General features: G+C 42.1%; 1 protein-coding gene across 1 annotated transcript in view; it reads right to left on the bottom strand.

Annotated features, from left to right (window-relative positions):
* Positions 1-300: 300 nt before the first annotated feature.
* ST8SIA1 (ST8 alpha-N-acetyl-neuraminide alpha-2,8-sialyltransferase 1) overlaps positions 301-21,133 on the bottom strand; it is a 136,702-nt gene continuing 115,869 nt past the window's right edge. The window contains exon 5 of the mRNA XM_052789667.1: positions 301-14,757. Coding sequence (XP_052645627.1) covers positions 14,271-14,757 — 487 coding nt within the window. The 3' untranslated portion in view covers positions 301-14,270. The remainder of the gene's footprint in view (positions 14,758-21,133) is intronic.

The following is a 21,133-nucleotide window of genomic DNA, read 5'->3' on the forward strand; positions in this document are numbered from 1 at the left end:
TGCACCCAAAGTTGTGTTTCTGGGTTGTTCTGGGAAGGCAGAAATGTTCAGGTTCAGCCCCAGGTTAATTCTCAGACTAACACTGTACATAAATTCATCTCACTGACTAAGCTACAAAGAAAAGGAATTGAGTAAGCAAAATAACCAGAAATATCAGATGAGGACAATGGATGTAAATCTTGACATGACAATAGACTCCACAGGACAACATAAAGAGGAAGAGGAAATGACCTTGATTGTTTGGATATACTGAGTTAGATAATGGGGAAAAGAGAAGAAAAAGAAGCCCCACAAATACTATTTTCATTTCTTAAAATGGAGATATTTATTTGTTAAGATAATTAAGTCCAAATTATAAATAACATAATAGTTACCTTTGAAAAATTCCATCAAAATTAAACAAAACAATGAGGCTGTCCCTTCTGATCATGCTTATTAAGACTCTGCAGCTATGAAAAAAAGCATGGACTACTATAAAATTGAGATTTGTTTCCGTCCACTTGCATGAATATTATAAATAAGACTTTCCTTATAAAAATCATGAGATGCTTGCGGCATATTTTGTAAAATGTGACTAGAAAAAGACAACAAGATACTGTTAATAAATAATACATTCAATAACAAAGCAATTTTTGCTATTGAGAGACATCTAGACATTTTGGGGTACAGTCACCATGAAACCACCTGAAAAAGAGACATTCTTCAAAGGAGCACTCCACACTACTTGAAAATGAACAAATTCTACTGACATAATAGAAAATACATTATTGCCAGGCAAAGAAAGATAAACCCTTAGTCCTTGTAACAGTGTTAGCCGACAGCAAACATTTGCTACATTGGAGAGAATTAGATCGAAGCCCTAATCACAAGACTCTAAACAACAACACGCTTTGTGATGTTTAACACACTCCACACAAGTACCTTTGCCCCTGAGCGTGCCAAAACGATGGTGATTCAAGGAGATGTTTACCCAAGTGCTCACGTCATTTTGACACAACATCCAGCCTGTAAAGCTTACATACATCATAAATGATACAACAAATATTACATGCTGGTCACTGGAGGTAAGACAAATCCATGAAGTTATGCAACCTCAGAGGCATAATGGTTTGCTTATCTACTTTAAAACCATCTCAAGACATTGAACTACCACATTACCATCACATTTTTCAATAAACTGGGCAAGATAAGAAGGAACACAAATCAAAGTACTAGAATTACACAAGGGCAAAATTCACCAGCTAACACTGACGTCCCACATCACGTTGCTCCTTTGGAAATATTGTACGAGAGCGCAAAAATGGCAAAGAGACAGGAGACACCTTGCATCTGTCCTGCCTGGGCTGTTGTACACCAGCATTACTATAAACCACAGACTGATCCCAAGTCAGCTTGTTTTAACCAAACACTGAGCTCCTTCCAAACATACATTTATGGTACAGTGTGTTTCACCATCGATTCAAGCATCACTTTCTTGAACATTCCACCTGGAGGAAGGCTTGCCCTCTCTCATAGCCAGCCTTGCAGATAGGGTCAGCTACAAAGCAGGAGGTGTGAGGTGTGCAGATGGTATGACAGGGAAGGTGAGAGCAGGGACCTTGCAGCTACAGGTGGAGACAAGCAGAAGCCAATCATGATCCTTCAAGCAATGCTTCTTGGGCTGCTTGCCTTCAAATAACCTATTTTGTCCCAAAGCAAAACACCAGGGAGTTGGTATAACCCCAGTGATGAGCCAGCTGTGCGTTCCCTAGGTCCCTGTGCCTGGGCAGGTATTTCAGGATCACTGCAACTCAGAGGTAAGGGAACAAATGTCAGTCCTTCCTGAAATCACTGACTTCTCATGAATACCTCAGTCAGGTAAATGCAAAAGTAATAATTTTGAAAAACCTCTGCCTGGCCCATTTCTGTTCCAGTCAAGGTCAAAACTTCCTCGAGCTGTGTGCTGTCTGTGCCTACAAGAAATGGAAGGGAGCTCATGGCATTTTAGCTTGCACTTCAGTTTCCAGCCATAAGCAAGCAGCAATCCGTACCAAACCACAGTCACTTATTTCCTGGCACAGGAACAGACTATTGAATTCTGTGGGCAGGAAACACACGGTATGGCATCATCAGTGACCCCAACTTATCTCCCAGCCAGTGCAGCCCTATGAGCCCACGCCTGGGAAGAAGTCTGATCTGCTGGAAATGCACATAGATTTTTCTCTTACAACGCTGGAAGGAAACGTATTTAACTTTAGGAAGAGAGCAGTTTGTTTATTACCATCCTAACGGTAAAGTTTACGTTACTGGAATCTGAGTCTGGTTGTGAAAAGGGAGACAGACGAAAGAGGGTGTGGTTCACTGCAAAAACTGCTAGAAATACCTTCTTTCCATTTCACTTCTCTTTTCAGTATTTTTACACTACAGAGCTCATACTAATAATCCAGCTCATGGACACCACATTCAAATAAAAACACATGCAGTCTTTTACATTCATCATCATCATCCACATGCTACGTTTCACAGTTCATTATCAAAGCAATGTACCACCCTATAAAAACGTCACAGCTAAGCACCTTTAATTTCCTTTGTGTCTTTGTTTCTTTGTTTTTCTCTTGAGCTTTCGGAAATAGCCAGATAGAACCAGCACTGACACAGGTTAAAGCAAGGTGTCTGGTACGCTTAAGAAACAGAAAGGTTTAGAAGTCCTTAAAGGACTTCCACCATGAAGGCAGGATTGCTGTGTCACCTTGAACTGCCAGAGCTGGAGAAGATGAAAATGACCTTATGAGATTTCAGTTGCTAACTTAGATATTCATAATTGTCCTGAAATACATCTTTTTAAAAAAATCTAGGTTTCAAAATAAAAACGGGAGACGTTTCTATCCCACGCTTAGGGCGAAAAATCAGAATTTACAGCAAACTGTCTTGCTCTCGACCTGTAAGCAGCTAAAGCATGGCATGGAAAAGTTTTGCACTGCCTTCCCTTCCACAACAAGGGAAAAAGAGCCATGTTGCTACAGCTGTTGCACTTGAAGTTTCTGCCGCCTTCAAGAGGGCCCAGACACTTGCTGGCTTGTCCCTCAGCAGATGTCTCGGCTCCGCTGTGGCACCAGGAGGCTGCGGCGTGGAGCCGAGGGGAGCTCCCGGCACCCAGCTCTGGCGATGAGCTGCTCAGGACCAGGAAAGGCAAGGCAGGGGACGACACCACCGTGCTCCAGGAGTTTCCAGCCGGGAGACTACTTCTCAGACTCAGAACTCTGCTTCCCGGCAGGGCCAGCGAGGCTGGCCGTGCCTGAGCACCAGGGTCCCCATGCCACGTGCCGGGCAGGGAGCCCGCGGTAGGCAGCACACGGCAGCGGCTCCTGCTCAGCCCCCGCCAAGCGAGGGCTGGCACCATGCTGCACGTTTCATCCCGGGGCTCGTATCGCCTTCCGCTGCCCCGCTGGCTCTTCTCTCACCCGGCCGGACTGTGAGCACCCAGCAGCCCCAGGACCACCCCAAACCCCTGTGCCAGGCCGGCCCCGCTGCTCAGCACAAGGTAGAGCCCCGGCAGCACCTCTGAGCGTCTCCCGAAGCCCCAGGAGGTTCAGGAGCCAGTGGCTGCCCTCCGCCCCCGGCACGAGTACGCAGCACAAGCAAGACGAGACCCAGGCAGCGGCTTTTAATGCTTTGCTTTCTCACCCAAACAGTTCTCCCCCAAGAGGAGGGTAAACCCCCTTTCGCACTTAAAATGCAGACTGCTAGTAAACTCCCCAGTGGAACAGAAACCTTACTAAGAGCAATTCCTCTACATTACATGTAGTAATAATTTAAGTATTGGAAGAGAATCTGAGAGATATTCACCGAGATGCAAACAAAAGAAAAAATGAAAAATAGTAAGGTCAATGGAAAGCATACATGTACCAAAACCAAGAGGACAACTCGACTCATACTGATTCGAGTTGTTTGTATCCTTGTCTGAGCTTGTAACTTCCATGAGACAAATAAAACGAAAATTAAAAATATTTTTGTCACCGTGGTAGTTACAGGCCATTATTAAGAAGGTTTATTAAAGACTCCTTGTTTTTCACTGAGGTTGAAAGCAATTTTGGAAATGAATTTATATTTTGTTGATGCCTGATGACTATGAGCGCACTAAGATATTGCAAAGACTCAAGATTCGACTAGGTGCAATTTGGGCTAAAACCCAAAGACACTTACAGCCAGACTTATTAAAGCCAGAAGAATTTTCAGTTCTCAAAGACTTTTAATGGTTAAGAGAAACATGATTTGTCGAGACTTCATTGTTGACCATCATACGTAGCGTTACGAAAAGAAGATACTGTGCACAACACAGGAAAAAAGCATAAGACCAACATTTTTAAGACAAACAGCATCTGAGACTAGAATTAAGCCTTAGATATAAAACGTCATTAAAAAAAAAAAAAGAGAAAAAAGAAAGATTTCTTCCCCGCAAAAACCATCAGAAAAGAAAAATTGCAGTTGAATAGCAGGGGGAAAAGATCATATCATTACATCAATAAAGTCTAACAAAATTATCTGACAATGAATGGAAACATTAGCCAGGCATCAGACCATCATGGACAATAAATTACTTGAGGATATCTAATTCCTCACTCAACTGTGAAGCTTCACACTGTAGAAAAATCCTTTTTTCATTTTCACTTGGCTCATACAATATACTTGACAGATAGAGCAGCACATGGATCACTTCTACATAACTTGCTGAAACAAGGACATGACTTGGATCATGATTTGATTTCAGACTCTGACACCTTAGCACAGCAGACATTTCAAATGCAGTAAGATACCTGCCTTACAAAACCAACCAACGAATAGCATAACTACATGTGATCTACACTTGTGGAAAAAAATCAGTAGCTTACAGAATAGGAACCTTTATCTAGGTAGCATAATCTGGCATGTCTTTAAAATATCTTAATTTAAAATTTTCACAGGATGAATTCCCTCAGCTTTGAGAGCAGACAGCTGGTTAAAATCTAGGCAATTCTATTGATTTGACAGGACTCAGAACAGTAAAAGAAAGAGAGGAGCAAATTTGGCTTATAAATTGAAGAGTAGGGCAGAGAGAAGAAAACCTTTTTTCTCATTAAAATGTATGGCTTTTCACTTTCCTACAATCTATGCGTTATCCGAAGGTAATGTCCTTATTGTACTTAATAACAATGAGGGTGGATTTTAACACAGAAGCATAAATTCAGTCAGATAAAAAGGTTTGTTCATTTGCTGGATTTCACTGTTCAAAACAGATAAACCTTTACATTTTATAAAATTTCTGTTTTTTTTCACTTTACTTCCCAAGCGTGAGTTACCTAACTCTCAAAACATCTAAGCTAAATATAATCTCCATTCATCTGACAGAGAAATCACCGCAGGAAGAGAGATTTCAAATATTCTGGGGTAAGTGGTATCAGAAATGAGAAAGCCTTCATTTTAATTCTGAGTTAATACAGTAATTAATACTAGGAAGACATGAAATACTGCATACAACCTTGCTTGCACTCGGTATTAATAAACCTGAAGTGGTTTATGTCTCTCTGTTATGTTGTTAGGTTTAGAGCCCAAAGGAAAGTTCACCGTAGTGCAGAGGAGATTTTAAACAACTTGTGAACGCAGCAGGTTTCACCCCAGTACAAGAAGAACCAAGGGAAGGAGAAGTGAAAGAATAAAGACCTAACATCTGTTAATAACTTTAGGTCCCAATTCAGCCAAGTATTTAAATACATGCTTGCATCCCTTTATCTTTACGAGAAAGACTGTGTCATCTTGCATATTTATCTCCTTTCTGATCTTTGCCTAGTTCTTTAGACACCACGACTAAATGGCAGTACAAAACCGGTAACAGACTTCAGAAGATCTGAACCTCTGTCCTGACTTTGTTTTTCTTTCTTTTTTGACTACATTTGGAGTATAACACTTAATTTTTTATCTAAGGACACCACATGGAGTAGTCTAAAATTGGAAGCTTTGCAGAAGTACGGACCTGAATACAAAGCTAGAAATGCAGAATAACTTGAAAACCAGGGGAAACACTCACATATCTCTAAAATAAAGTTGTTCAGTTATTAGTGTATTTTAGGAGAAAAAAAATGGGATCTTTTTTCGCGTGTAAAATTTGTGCAATTTTTTTTTACTAAATGATTTAAAAGTAATTCTTCAAGATACTAATCCGTGTTTGAGCTATGAACTTAAGGCTATCAGCTATTTTGTTTATATAATTGTGTGCCTATATATTATTTAGGTAGTCTAGAGAGACCTCTAAAAAGGGTAAATAAGAGTTCTGATTGACACTTCATTTTCAATGCAAGGTGAAGAGCATGAACAAAAGAAAAATCTACTGTTTCTGCCTGTGCATGGAAAAATTCTTGGAAATGCTTATGGGGTAGGAGTTTCAAGAGCACTGAATGCTGACCTAATCCAATATTGGCTCAATGGGGATTTCATTATTGATATAAATAGAAACACAGTGTTTTTTGGAAGTCCTTGCCCTATGCAGCATCAGACATTCATTCACCTTCCAGTGACCTCCTCGTATATACAAGTCTCATACTCAGATAAAATGGCTTTCGGATACAGACAGGTCTGTTTTTTAACAGGCCAAACCATGCAGCGTGACCAAATGATACATTAAAGGACTTATTTCCAGTCATTTCAATGCTCATTTCAGTTTTCAGTACATTCAAAGTCCAGTCCTTCAAAATTAGTCAAGGTATGATATTCAGGATCAAAGCCCACGCTTGAAGAGCTCTCGCAGAACTAAGAAATACCACTCAGCACAGGGGAGACATCAAGCAAGCAGGCAGAGCTGTGGCTAAAATATCTTTTTTTATTGTCAGTGCAGCACACTCTGTATCATCTGCTCAAACTCTACAGCTCAAGAGGCAGCAATCAACTCGCATGTTTGCAGGAGCCCTGCCAGGCTATTCCAGAACAGCGTTCTCCTGAAAACCGGACATCTTCTGTCAGTTTTGCTCTGCATACTAAAAGCTATGGGTATCCGAAAAGAAAACTTGCGCTCTTAAAAAAGGAGTGTTTACTTTCAGTGCACGTAGAGGTTATAAAAAAAGCATTCAAGCATTTTCTATAAAAATTAATACATGCAGAGAAGAAAAAGAAGTTGTGATTATGGCACTCTCACAGCACACCGAGAGCCTGGTCGAAGACATCCGAGCAGGGACAAAAATCTGAGTCTCAGTGCTCCAGATTATATTGTTCTAATCAAAATCTCTTTTCCTTTGTGTGTCTATTTTCAGTGAAAACGTTTCCCTTATTACCAAGGTAATCACACAGTAACAAAGCCTCTCACAGAATATGTAGATTCCCTAACTTCTTGGTAAGAATTTAGCTTAAAATATATGATGCATCTGTAATTGCTCCCTTCCAATAAACAGCAAACGATGCAACTCATCTTTGCTATGGGCCCCATCTCAGCAAAACAATTCATTAAATATACAATTAGAAATCAACAGGAATTATTCAAAAGGTACTTTAGTGTTTTATTGAACACCAGCTTATTCATAAACCCAGAGAACTATTACTTGTGGTGTTGCTTGCTTATACTCACTTTGGATTCACTCACAATAGTTAAATCTAGTCTAAAAGAAAAAAAGGGGTTGACTTGGAAGGTGAAGACACCAAATAACACAGTAAATTCCAGGTGGTCTGAGTGCTGAAGGTTCGCTTGCCTTAGAGGGACCCAAACAGGATAAATATTCAGCTCAACAGAAAGCCGACCAACTCAGTAGCAGCAGGAAGTACGTGTAGATTATTTTAAGATGCAGTTTTAATAGGCCCTTCTGAGATTTGCCAGGGATCAGAAGTGTTTCAGGGCAAGAAGCAGGCTGGTCTCCAAAGGGATGAGCTGCCATCATTTCCAGTAAGCCCGGCACTTCTGACTGTGAAGCAGGAGAGTGCTAACCTTGCCACGGGTAATGATCTCGGACCTGGTCAGCAACAGCCCTGCTGAATCATACCCACAGCAGATCTAAATGGAGCCGCTCCGGTGACTGCCAAGTCCCAGCAGCAGTGAACAGCCTTATCCTACGTGCTACTGCCCTGAACGTAACTGCTGCCTTCACACAGGCGAGGACTACTTGCCGTCCCTGAGCACAAGCAGCATGCCAGGGTTGGCTGAACCCAGCACACAGCCAAACTCCTCAGACCGGGCTGGCATCATCCGCACGGACTACCGGGACCGCGTCACCAAGCTGCCTCCCCGGCCCCGCGCAACGCCTGAGCCCCGGTTAGGGCGGCGTCGGTGGACGCCTGACAAAGCCACAGCGGTACGCTCGCAAGCAACTACACACCACTGGGGAAAACCCTTAAGGTTGTGCTCTGCCCTGCACAGCTTAGCCTTACGGACACAGCTGGGGTGTTTGCACAGTCCTGCGGAGACCTCTGAATGCAGCCCATGTTCAAGAAAAGCATGAATCACCATCTGGAGGTGCCTGTCTCTCCTGATTGTAGAGGGAACCTAATGCAACCATTTTCAATTAACAACTTTTGCTTTTTTTTACAGCTGAAAAGACAGAGTGAGATTCATTTTTAAGTATATGCATTAAGCTGAGGAGGCTGAATACACTAGGGCTCAACCTGCCGTAACAAAAACTGAAGAAAATGAATAATCAGGGAGGAATAAGTAGCTGTTTAAGTTCTCAGTATCAGCTAGGGAGAATAGGTTAAGCCTCCTGTTGGGTATTTGTGTTACACTTAGGAAAATAAGTTTGCTAATATTTAACAAAAAGGCCAGTAAGTCTTTTACTAATTGTTCTGTTCAAAAACTACCAAAAAGTCAAACATCTGATAGATTCCAAGTGACAAAATCTGGGAATCCAAGGAAAGAGAGGCTATTTTACAACAATCGCTTTGAAAAACACAGCCTTCCTCCACCCCCTTTCTGTTCTCCAATGACAGAATTATCAACACCTAACTGAAGTTGTATTTTCAATTTGGAGGTAACTCTTGTTGGATTTATGAACACTTTAGAAGAAAAGATGGTTCAAAACAACAATGTATATTAGCTAAATAATGGCTGATTTTTTAAATCACACTTCTAACCCCACGGAGGATGGTCATCAGGAAGGATAGAGCAGAGAGATCCTTTAGGATGACTTCTTGGGGGACAAATACAAGTCCAGATGATCCCAGAGGGAGATCCGATGGAACCACATGACATTAGGTGCAGGTCCCATTAGGGAGGTCACAGCACACCAGGACAGCCACAGCCCCCAGAGCATCCCCCAAACAGCCAGGAAGCTGGGGAATAGGCATTTCTGGACAAGGCCTGATGAATTTTGTTTACTAGGAAGTATCAGCTAATAGAAATCCCACCATGTCGTTTCACGAAGGAGACAGTGACTCAGGATAATAGCTAGTTAGTCCATTTTATATGTGTGTTTTGGGGGAGTGGCAGAAGAGAAGGGAAAGGCAGATTTTCCATCATCATTCTTTCTTCCATTGTATTTCCCTTTCTGTTTAATCAGTTTCCCCTCCTCATAACATTTCGCTTTGCTGCTGTCCTGCAGAAAACCATTGGTAGGTCATAGGTAGTCCATTTTTCACAGTCATTACCAGATGAAAATATCCTACAGTTGCTTAGAACTGGGGATCTTTATCAAGAATTGCTACACTCCAATTTGTTACACCACTGATTTGATCTTCCTTTTTTCCAGCATCATCCAACTCTTCAGGAACTCTTCATGTAACCTGGACTTCTTCCACTACTTACTAATCTATCGAGCTGAAGGAAAGAACCAAAGCAGGCAGTAAATGGCGAGATAGCGTTCACCTCCATCAATCTCACTTCTAGATCAAAAGTTTCCTTGATCATGTTGTCCTTATTAATTATAGGCAAGGGTGATCCAGATATTAAACCACTTTCCATGAGGATGTATAGCGGAAGGGGTTTACGTAACTACCACAGTTCAGACATTAAATTTAAAAAAAGCAGATGCTTTGCTTAGTTTCAGCACCCACAGAGGTACAAACTCAGCAGCGTATGACACCATTTTGATGAAGCTAACAAAAAGGTGAAAGTAGTCAAGTCAACAAAACAGTCAATATTTCTATATTCTACAAAAGTTAAGCTGTAACAGAGGCTTGGACCTTTGACTTTTGTAGCTGGTTGACCCCAAACTTGGTATCTTCATTTCAGCAAAAATATAAAAATACAACATTCATGAATAAGAGTTCTTAGTATTATAGCAAGGTCTGTGCCAAAATTATAAATGTTTTTATTCTCATGAGCGCACGCATACCCCTTCTCCATGATTTTAGTTTGCTGGCTTCTGTTTTTTCTTGTCTGTTTTAGAAGGAGCTCCAAAGGCTTCATAATCAACAGGAAGGAGAAGTTTTACATAGTTTTGGTGCAAGTTCAAAAATTGGTCTTGATTTACTCAAAAGCTTATACACCCCAAAACAGATTACATCTAGAGTGGTTTCAGTACTGAATATCTTCCATGCACAGCTATTGTAAAGGAATTTAATTTATTCTTCTCACAAATGTGGGGCAATGCTTCCTGTGCAGAGCAATGATTCCAGTGCCTCTGTACGTTGTCACCTCTATGATAAAATTAGTAACTAGGATCATTAACAAATCATTTGGCTAGTCTGAACTAGTTTTTATTGAAGACGAATTGCAGTAGCTTTCAACCTGGCAAAGACTTGTGCAGCTTTAGCTACACTATCAGAGAAATTTAGGGACTGGCAGTGGAAATAGAGAAGCTAGAGTAGGGAATTTCACCAGCCAAATAAACATTATGATTTCAATTCAGTTCAAGGAAAATACAGCAAGACAAGCAATGAGATTTGATTAAGGGCACTGCCATCAACGGACTGGAATCAATCAATAGGTAAATGCTGGATGGATACAATCACGCTGACCAAAGTTTGCCATGACTGCGAGATGCTGATTTCTCACGGTTAACACTTACAGTTAGCCTCCTGGGTTTGCTTGTGCCTTAAGCAGAAGTATGGTCCTATCCCATGGTGTGACCTCCCTCCTGAAGAAGGATACAGCCTCAGTCCCTTGCATGCAATGCCATATTTCACATCGATGATCCTATACATGCAACCCACCCCACTCCTAGATTTAGACAAGGCAAGCCTCACGCTGAGCAGCAGCGTGGACGGAGCATATTTACTCCAACATTTCTGTCATGCAGCTGCCACTCGCACTCTCCCAGATGCTTTTCTTTTTTTTTGGTGACTGCTCTTGCCACAAAACACTTGCAGTACTCTCCTGCATCCCTTTTTACTTGCCTGGCAAAAGGCTGATCGCTGGCCAGTGTTTGCATGGACTGACAAGTCAGCCAGCTAAAACAGGTTTTGCTCTCTCAAAAGGGGCATTTCTTTTCATTTCTCTTCTTTTCTCAGCTGTCAGTTTTCTGGAAGTTATAGAAAATTATTTATCCTTGAAGCCTTTACTTCCCCATCAAATTTGGTTGTCTTTGTAAGATAGTTATATTCACTATACATAAATGTGAACAGAGCCAGAATTATCAATTTCTCCAACATCAGTCACACATCAAACACAGCCTAGGTCTCCCCTACCCTCATAATTTTTTGGAAGCTACCCCCTTGCAAACGTCAGGACAGCAGACATCAGAAGGGACTCACAAAGACCACAGGCTACAGGTTCAGGCTGCCTCAGTCTTACAGGGGTGGGGAATACATCAGCTCCAGATACCCAGGGCACCAGCTGAACATGAAGAAGCCAGACATTATGAAACACTGCACAGAGTTTTCCTAAAAAAATACATGTTTTTCTCTTGTTCTTCTAATCCGATTCTTTTCCCAAGACATGGAAAAAAGGATTACCAAAGGGTTGGAGAGCTGTCAGAGAGGTTCAGAACTAAATTCCCAAGTATTGGTAAAAATACAAAAAAATGACCAGCAAAGAGGCAGTTCCCCCATACTCTCCTCGTTCCCTCCCACCCCCAAGGAAATGCTGGCATAATGCTGCAGTGCCATTTTAGCACACCATATTTCGACTGTTGTTCTCACAGATAATGTAATCTTTAAAGCACTAAAAAATGCAAAACTTGATGCGCACAATAAAAACCATACAGGCACCCCTTCTTCTCCCAGAAAGGCAGCGCAGTACAATTCTGCAATAACAAGCAGTAAAGAAAATATTTTACTTTCAAATCCTTCCTCACCGAGTACCCACATCATAGATAAAACATAATGAAAGGCAATGAATTATTGAGTGATGTCCCATCAGTGTGTTGACTGTGCTTTTAACAAAAATATGGACAATGATAAAATGGGTTATAGAAGCACATTCAGATTTTATCAGAACAATCTCTAGAATGCTTTTTAATCCAAATTTCCAACTTTACAGTTTAGCACTGCCCTGTAATCCTATGGAACGGCGCCCACTTTACGCTTGGAATATCCATATTTAGGAAGAAGATTTTATTATGAAACATAGGTTTAAAAAGCAAAACATGATTATTCTTTTTCTAGTGTGTCCTACGTAGATAGTTGAATTATTCATATTTAAAGAAGAGCCACGAATTTTGCTTTTTTTTTTTTAATTATATCTATATAACTTGCAGCTGGTAGTCTACAAAGAGAGACATTGTCAACATATGATAGGACACATCCCCCAAAATACTAGCACTTTGGAGCTAAAACAGGTAGCACAGGAAATTGTGGAAACCTGATGACAGTTTTGTTGTTTCAACAATTTGACTAGAATTTCAGCTAATAACGATGAAAAGATAAGAAAGAGAACACTGATCTGGATTTTTAAAGTTAACGATGATGACATCTTGCAGCTGAAATTGCACCATGGACTGAGCTGGTATTCTCTTCTTGTCCTACAGTGCTAAACCAAAGCAAACAAAGAAAAAGATTTCTCATTTACATGGCGATAGGACCATCTGCTGCCCAAGTAATAACCCAAAATAAAACAGTCCTTCAAGCGCTGTGCTGGCCGGAGCAGCGCGCGCGCAATGCACACACTGACATAATTCACCCACTGCAAGGAGAGAGGCTGCCTTACGTAAGGGCCTGCCGTTTTCTTTTTTTCTTTTTTCTTGCTGGCTATGCAGCTTTTCAGTGCTCCCAAAGGCTGTTTTATTTTTCAGACTATCTTTAACCAGAGAGAACCTTGCAAGAAAAGTACAAGTCTTTAAGGCTAACGTTACAATCCAAGCAGAAGAACTAGTCACACAAAGAGCAAGGATTTTCGAAGCTTCAACTCATTTTAAATGACACTTACATTCATTTCTGCAGTTTTTCTGCCATAAGCAAATGAAGAACCTCATTCTGCATTCCACTGAACACCTCAAATCCCCTTGACAGTCAATGAACATCTGGAGTCCAAATGAATACAGAATTAATCCCTAAGGCTGGACAGCAAAACAGGTCAGGAACCATCCCTACTACAAAAGTCACTGTGGAAATCTTGCAGCAGGTCAACTGAAACCAGGCTGCACTTCACTAAAACGTTCGTTACAAAACCAGTATTTTCAGACCAGTTTCCCTTAACCAGCTCTTGCCCACAGTATAGCATTAGCATAGCTATAAGTGCAATGACATAAACTATCCTGATAAAACCTACAACAGGTAGGTCCATCCATACTCAGTAGCAGGGCATTCCTAGGACATTCTTCTAACCAGATTCTTAGCACCCTTCACTTTCCCAAGTCTTCAGAGGAGCTTATGGTACTCAGCTCCTGGGGCTTTTAAACCTTTCCTTTTCCTTCCATTGGGGGGAAAAAAGAAAAAAAAAAAAGTAAAAGAAAAAAAGGAAAAAAAAGAAAAAGGAAAGAAACAAAGAAAGTCAACAACACACACATGCTCTCCTACTCACACACACCCCCAAACAGAGGGAAAAAAAAAAAAGGAAAGTTGTATGAGGTGCCAATCTGGAATGAAATGGATTTTTGAACAGACAGTCATATTTGGCACTGTCAGCAAAAGCTTGTGGGTGGCTCTGTGACTCTCTGAGCCTTAATGCCCTTTTTACATCAGTCATTTAAAAACGTCCCCCGGAAAGTTCAGCTGTGCTGCTTCTGACATGATTTTCATAATGCTGCTGAATGGACTCGATGGAGAGATTTGCTTCCCCCACCCCAGTTCCATAAAGCACTATACATTAAGGACGTATTCCATTTGGCCTTCAAGTAGCATTTTTATGGTCCATGCAGACCCACGATTATTTTCCCTTTAAAAAGAATCAACAGAAAACAGAACTCTCTGTTGGAGAGCATGGAAATTAAAAACTATTGGATCTCCCAAACTGACTCCTACGATCCTCAGGCAGAAGACTGGATTAAAGGGTCCTCACATGGTTCTAGCTGCATTCTCAGTACACCACTTTTATGAAGAAACCAGAGCTGTAGAAATTCCTCCGGCATGGCATGGAATCCAGAATCAGGCAAGACATTGTCATAGTAGTGATGGCTAATAAACTTCCCGTGCAGGTCCACCGAGAACGGCCAGAAGCCGTAAATTGTTACTTCTTCACACAGACCGAGGGCAGCACTGACTAGGAAAAGTCCTGTGGAAAGCCGTTTGGCATGGATACCTTTGCTCTTCCAGAACTTGCCAATGTCACGCAGGAAATTGGGGTTGGCAAAAAGGACCGCCTGCTTGGCACCAAAGTCCTCCAGGGTGTAATAGACGCGTAGGGAGGGTCCTGTCCCCGTCTTCATCGAGAAGGCTGGCATGTAGATGTAGCTGCGGTTATACACCTTCACGCTGTCCACAAACGCTTTTCGAGACCACAGCAGATTCTGGAACCTGTAAAACAACAGAGAAAAAACAAGTTGGTCACACCTAGGTTTTCCCAGTCTTTTCAAAATCCAGCTAAAAGCTGCTCTTTGTACCCATATTTACAATTAACTGCACACCTTTCCTGAGCCCTGAGAAAGTCCAGACAAACTTCTGACTGTCTGACACTGCCCCTCTTCTGAAAACATAAACCTGAATAGACAGTTGAAAACTATCTGGCATCCTGCTAACTCCAAAACACCAAAAGTTTCTGATTCAATCTTTTAAAAAAAACCCTGAATGAACACTGACAATATTCCTGAAAATCAATCCTTTTTAGTGACGTTTTTCATTTGTCCGAAGACCAACTGATGTTTTCAGGCACAGGAATCTTTAAAAGAAATGTTAAAGTCTGTGTTCTCATTTCTTAAAGGCATAGTAAAAAAGAATCCAAGTTACATGCTGAACAAGCAATACCAAGAAATATTTAAATAGAAACTTCGGACTTATAAAACTTGCAAAACTTGTAAGAATTGGCTTTGTTATGCCCGTATAGCGATTTAGGTTGCACTACCATAGCAGTTAATTGTCCTTCTGGAACTGAGAGAAATCTCAAAGAACGTACTTTGTTACAAACAATAAACCAAAAATCAATGAATTGTTTAGGGTAAGTGGCACCACAAAAATTTAGCATCAGGCACCAAACATGTTTAAAAGCAGCTGGTATTTGTAGCATGCAAGTTAAAGGAGAGACTAGTTGGCAGCTATGAGGAGAGCAATGTCTATGTACAGATTATTTCTCTAATATGATAATCTTCTCATCTCTTGATATAAAAGCATCAGGTTACAATTTGTTAAATTGCCAATAGCTATTTGCTGATGGCTATTTTATCCCTGATGTTAGACTTACATACTACTCCAAAACCAGTATCCTGTCAAGACTATAACCTTTCCTTGCCATATGCTTCTGGATATGCCAAGATGAGTGAGACATCTGGCAGGAAATCCTAGGCCATTCACACACACTACAACCTGCACTGATGTTTGACCTGTCCTGACGTCTGACACTAAACAAATCACATTTCAGTAAAATATTAAAGTATCCCGAATAGGTATCATTGGATGTAACTCATACGGAGATCAGCCAGAGTCATGGTAAAATACAATACTTAAACCACAATTTTGCTAAGTAACAGGAACAGTCCTGGGGTGTTGACTGCATTGGAGGGTACCTTTGCATGAGAAAGTCACTATGATTTACTCCTGATAATCTGCTTTCTTTCAGAGTCCACGTAATCTTCAGAGCACCACTAAGTCCTCCCTGCCTTTACCACATGACAGTATCTATAGACTTCAGCATGCACGCAAAGTTTACTCTATTAAAAACCACTTCCGCACAAGCCTCACACGCACTCCCTTCGTTGCAGCTGGGTTGCTCTCCCACGTGATCCCTAATTTTTTTCTCAGCTCCCAAATGCCCATCTTGCCCTTGTTGCTGCCTCCTCTCTCTCAGTTTCCTGCAGCTCAAGCAAATGTGTCACGACTGATTTCACAGTCACGCAGCAGAGGAGTTGGAACAAGAAAGTTGAGACAGCAGCACTGGATTTCTCTTTCCTTTCTCTGGTGCAGGCACAGAGATAGGTATAAGAATACCTTTTTTAAATGGTTACGAAGAGATCGATTTTACGTAGAGACCTCTCTGAAACAATAGCAAGAATCACACACACAGCAACATACACAGGTTTAAGTACGATGCCAGATGACCTCAAGAAGCACCAGATAAAATTTCAACTGAAACAATCACCAACAAAAAAAAAAAATACAGCTTCGACAGCATTGAAATGTCTCATGAATATGCACCAGGTTTTTTGAAGTCTTTGTTTTGGCAGAAAACTCAAAATACTCCTAGTAAGTTGCAAGGTTTTGTTGACATTTTCAACATGCAATATTTGGTCTCCCGATTTGCTACGAGTTTCTTTCAAAATTTCCTTCACATAGGATTAGAATAAAGTTGTTTTGAAGTAAACACCCTGAAATCTACCCAGGTCTTCGTTACTGTTTTGCTCTGCAGATCTGCTCCTACAGCATGGTGCTATTTGCTAATGTAGACAAAGCCACTGCTTTTCAAGCAAGAAATCAATTCAACCTGAACATACAAAACAAAACAATAAAAATCATGTCGTAACTTATTGCAATCATTTCATAACTTACTGCATTTGGCATTCTTTTCTGTAGAAATAGCCAAGACACAGCTGAATATAGAACGCCAGCCATGATGAAGGTGCCCTGGCAGAAATTCACTGCCTGGCTGTACCTTCTCATGTGGGCCCTCTCACTCCATTACTATCAGACCTTTAACTAGGTGTTCCCCAAAACAGGCTTTACCATTCTCTCTTCCAAAGGAGTAGCAGAACAACCTGTCAGATTATCAGGTACAGGAGTTGGGTCCATCCTATCAAACTTGTTCCACTTCCATCAGAACACAGTCACCGAGGGTTAAAAAAAAAAAACCAAAAACCCGAAAAACAACCTAGCTTAATATTTTCAATATTCACCTAGGCACGCAGAGCCTCAGTATCCAAACCCTGTTCTAATCACCCTAATTGCTTTTAAAAGGTAGAGTAAGACCAGCAGCAGGCTTTTGGACTATTGCCCTCCCCATAATGTGGGACACGCACTGGGAGGTGGGCGATGCAGGTTGAAACTTCCTTTCACAGTAAAGGGAACTTGAGCACACAGCTTGATGTGATGAGGTCCTTGTACCTTGGCTGAGGGCAAGGCAGACAGGTCCTCTGTCACTCCTGGAAGCCCGTTTCACCATGTCCTTTCCCACTTATAGCTAGTTAACTAATTTCACTTCAGATGGCAAATAGATGTGGTTATTCTAAAACTGCATTTTCCAGCAAATTTACCATTCACGGAAAAGCACTGCACAGCTCTAAGATGAATAAATTAAAATTGCACAGAGGGCCAGGGACTGTCTCTGAATATTCATTTGCTATCTTCGCCACAATGCATTTACATTTCTTCTAGACGAATCCCCCCAAATGCGTTAAAGTAACGAGAAGTGAACAGCACTGCCGTGAGAGCGGTGCATGGGAAGGACTTCACGCAGAAGGGACAGCATTTGTATGCTACTGCAAACTGTCCTTCAGGAACATCATCACCTCCTGGAAACCCATGCCTCATTCAAATGATCCAGATCGCAGTGTCAGTAGGCGTTACACCCGCTTCAACAGATGGACATTATACAGGTGGCCCCGAGCCATGCAGAAACATAAAACATGCTGATTACGGCTGGTCTGACAACCTAACACAGCCAAAAACCTGCTGCCCATCTTGTGCTCCTCATGAGGGGAGATATTAGAAGTAAATGGAATTTTCTGTTCCCCATTTGTAAAGATAGGAGCCCTGTCCAGCTTTCTGACATTTCACAGGCTGGTTAGAAGCTGAGAAATCTGGGGACAAACACTGTGCGTCAGCAAGTTTCTACAAACAGTACCGGAAGCTCAAGTGTATTTTCCTTTAAGTCCCAATCCAGACAGGGACTCCTGCAGGCAACGCCATTCCAGCGGTGGCTTTGAGGGTACCATACAGCATCCGCCCCAGCAGACAGCGAGGAGGTTACTCCATGCCTGACAGAGAGACCAGGAGGGCTTTGGCTCTGCAGCTGACCAGCTCTGTAGTGCACGCGTGAGGAGCATGACGATGTGGTTTTTTCTGCTTGTCCTGGCGCGGACAAGGCCAGCCTGGTGCAGTCCTTGTGCCCATCTGGATGCGAACGCCTTCCCTTGCGCCGATCCTCGCCCAGCCTTCTTTGAATGAGGAGCTGCTGGTTCCTACTTAGTGCTCGCCTCTACCTGACATGCTTTGAACATTCGGTACTCTCGGTGGCACAGCCCAGAAGCTGTGCCGCTCCTCCCCACTCACCGGCCCTCAAAAGAAACACATCAAATGACCCAGCCCCTTGTGCAAGAGTGCATCTCGGGCAACATTATCTCCCCAGCTCAGCTCTGAGCAAGAAACAGCTGAACTGCTTTCAGGGTTGTCCTCTGATCTTCTGCAGTCAAGCTCACACAAATGCATGGCAGGCTGCAAGCATTTAGATAAAACTGGATCTGGAATGTCCCAAGCCCTAGCAGCACCTGAAGACTACGCGAGTTGCTCAGTAATTTGCAGTAATGCATCCCGGCAGCTTGACGGCACCCCAGAGAGGTGCTGATGACTCTGAACGCTGGTGAGAGCAGACCAAGGCACGCTGAGCCCGGGCGCTTTACTTCCGCTGCTCTCATTAATGGACAGTGAGCAAATAAAATCATCAGCAACACATTTTTGCTGTCAGGTCCACATGACAGATCAACTTAAAAAGCACAATTTTCAACAGGCACGTGTAGGCACAGCTGCACAGATATTAGAGAAATAATTTCCTTGATACCAGCTGTAGAATTCCCTCAAATGTTCTGCTCTACTTTTCCAGAAAGAATGATGCATCCAAGAGAAAACTGCCACCATACATTGTCACGATAGTACAATCGAAGACCTAAGAGCATTAAGTATTTTGGGTTTTGGTTTTAATCTGTTTTTAATGTTCTTACTGATGTTCTTTAGCAGGTATTTGGGGACAGGACTGCTCTCTGGTACTAAGACATGACTTCCAGTAACCACAAAGAATTTGCTGCAGTGACATTGAGCTAACCTGCTTGCAGATAATAATGGCAGCATTTTCTCACACCTTCATTTCTTTTTGATCTCCCCAGAGAGTCACTATCTCATGCCCGTGATAATATCCCAGTTATTTACTGTGTTGGCATCTGCAAAGTCACAAGTTCACCATTCTGAATTAATTGCAAGTTGACTTATCAGGGAGAAAAAAAAAAAAAAGTTCGGGTAATGAGGGGAACAGCTCAGATGCCAAAGAACTAGTGCGTTATTTTAAAATTAAGACAAACAGAGCTCAAGGGAATAGGGCAGAAGGCATATAAAGACTCATGTATTTGTCCCGATGGCAAAGGATAACCTTACAAAAATTATGTGATAATTTGATGTCAGCATTAGCCAAGAATGATTTAGCAATTTGCTGCAGCTGCTGGAATATGCTTACAGCTGGGGTCACAAGTCAGCTTGCACCCACGCATCTGAACCTCTACTGCTGTGACAGAGGAGTTTTACTTCACTCATTTCTCAGAGTGCTTTTATGCTTTCAAATAGTGATGTGCTCCTGAATACCCTGTGCTCTCATTCATATCATACACTTCTTGATTATCTGCCCCTTTGGGGCTTGTGTAGCCCATCTTACTAAGACACAGACTGTGTCTCAATTAACAGCACGCTACTTTCCATGTGCTCATTCTCCACATCGGCACTTTTAGCATGCGTTAGGTGCAAGGTAGACTATTCTACTTGTCCACACAGGGAGCCAGAAGCGAGCACTTAAAGTACTATAAATTGACCCCCTTTCTTGTTTTATCCCAGCTTCCCCAACTACACAAGCCACTGTTTACTTAGCCTAAGGATAGCTACCCGACTTAAGATTCAATTATAATCCCATTAAAGTCAATGGCAAAACCAACTCTGATCTCACTGGAAGTATGGTCAGAGCCTCAGGCAAAAAAATTCAGGCCGACGATAAACTTCAAAGTGATTAGAAAAGGTATGAAGTAACATGATCAATCATAAAGACTGATCATTAAACCAATAAAATTACAGATGCCAAACATTCTCCAACAATGCAGGAGGCTTTTATTCCTGTGGTAGATCCCCAATGCTCCATCTAATCTCATTTCAAACAGCTTCAGCATGAGGGATTCTCCCCTGTTCTCACTGCTGGTCCCTCCACAGACACCATGGTCACCCAGTCGAGAGCTCGCGTCACCGGTGGGGTGACGGTATTCCCATCTTTTCCTTTCCCTTTGCCCTCCTCCCTTCCCACCTGACTACCCTTTATGGACCCAAAGACCACACATCTTCCATTCAGACTCTCAGCAGAGACGCTCGCTCCTCTCAGGGTACGACTGACTCCCAAACTCACTTCAGCTCATCCCTTATGCAGAGCCTGCTGAGACCCCCCACTGCCTCCTCTTTCTTATGGGGGGGGGGGCTTCCAACCCCAAAGAGCCTGTGCTTTCCTTTCATCCCTGGTCCCCAAAATTAAAGACAAATTAGCCTCATTCTCCTTTTTATACACCTTTTCAGTGGCTTTTTCCAGGTCAGGGATTCTGGTTACTCCCACCATCAGCTCCAAAGACCCAAAAGCAAGGAAGCACACTCTCTCCACAGTGACTGCAGACTACATCTTTCTCCGCCAGCCTGTTCCTTAATGACACGCTGTCCTTAGCACATGACCTTCAGAATAATTTGATGCACTCAGAAAGTCCAGTTAGACATTGCAGAGGTAGGCTCTAATCCC

Source organism: Harpia harpyja, chromosome 6 (genome assembly GCF_026419915.1).
Source record: "Harpia harpyja isolate bHarHar1 chromosome 6, bHarHar1 primary haplotype, whole genome shotgun sequence".
Taxonomy (NCBI): Eukaryota; Metazoa; Chordata; class Aves; order Accipitriformes; family Accipitridae; genus Harpia; species Harpia harpyja.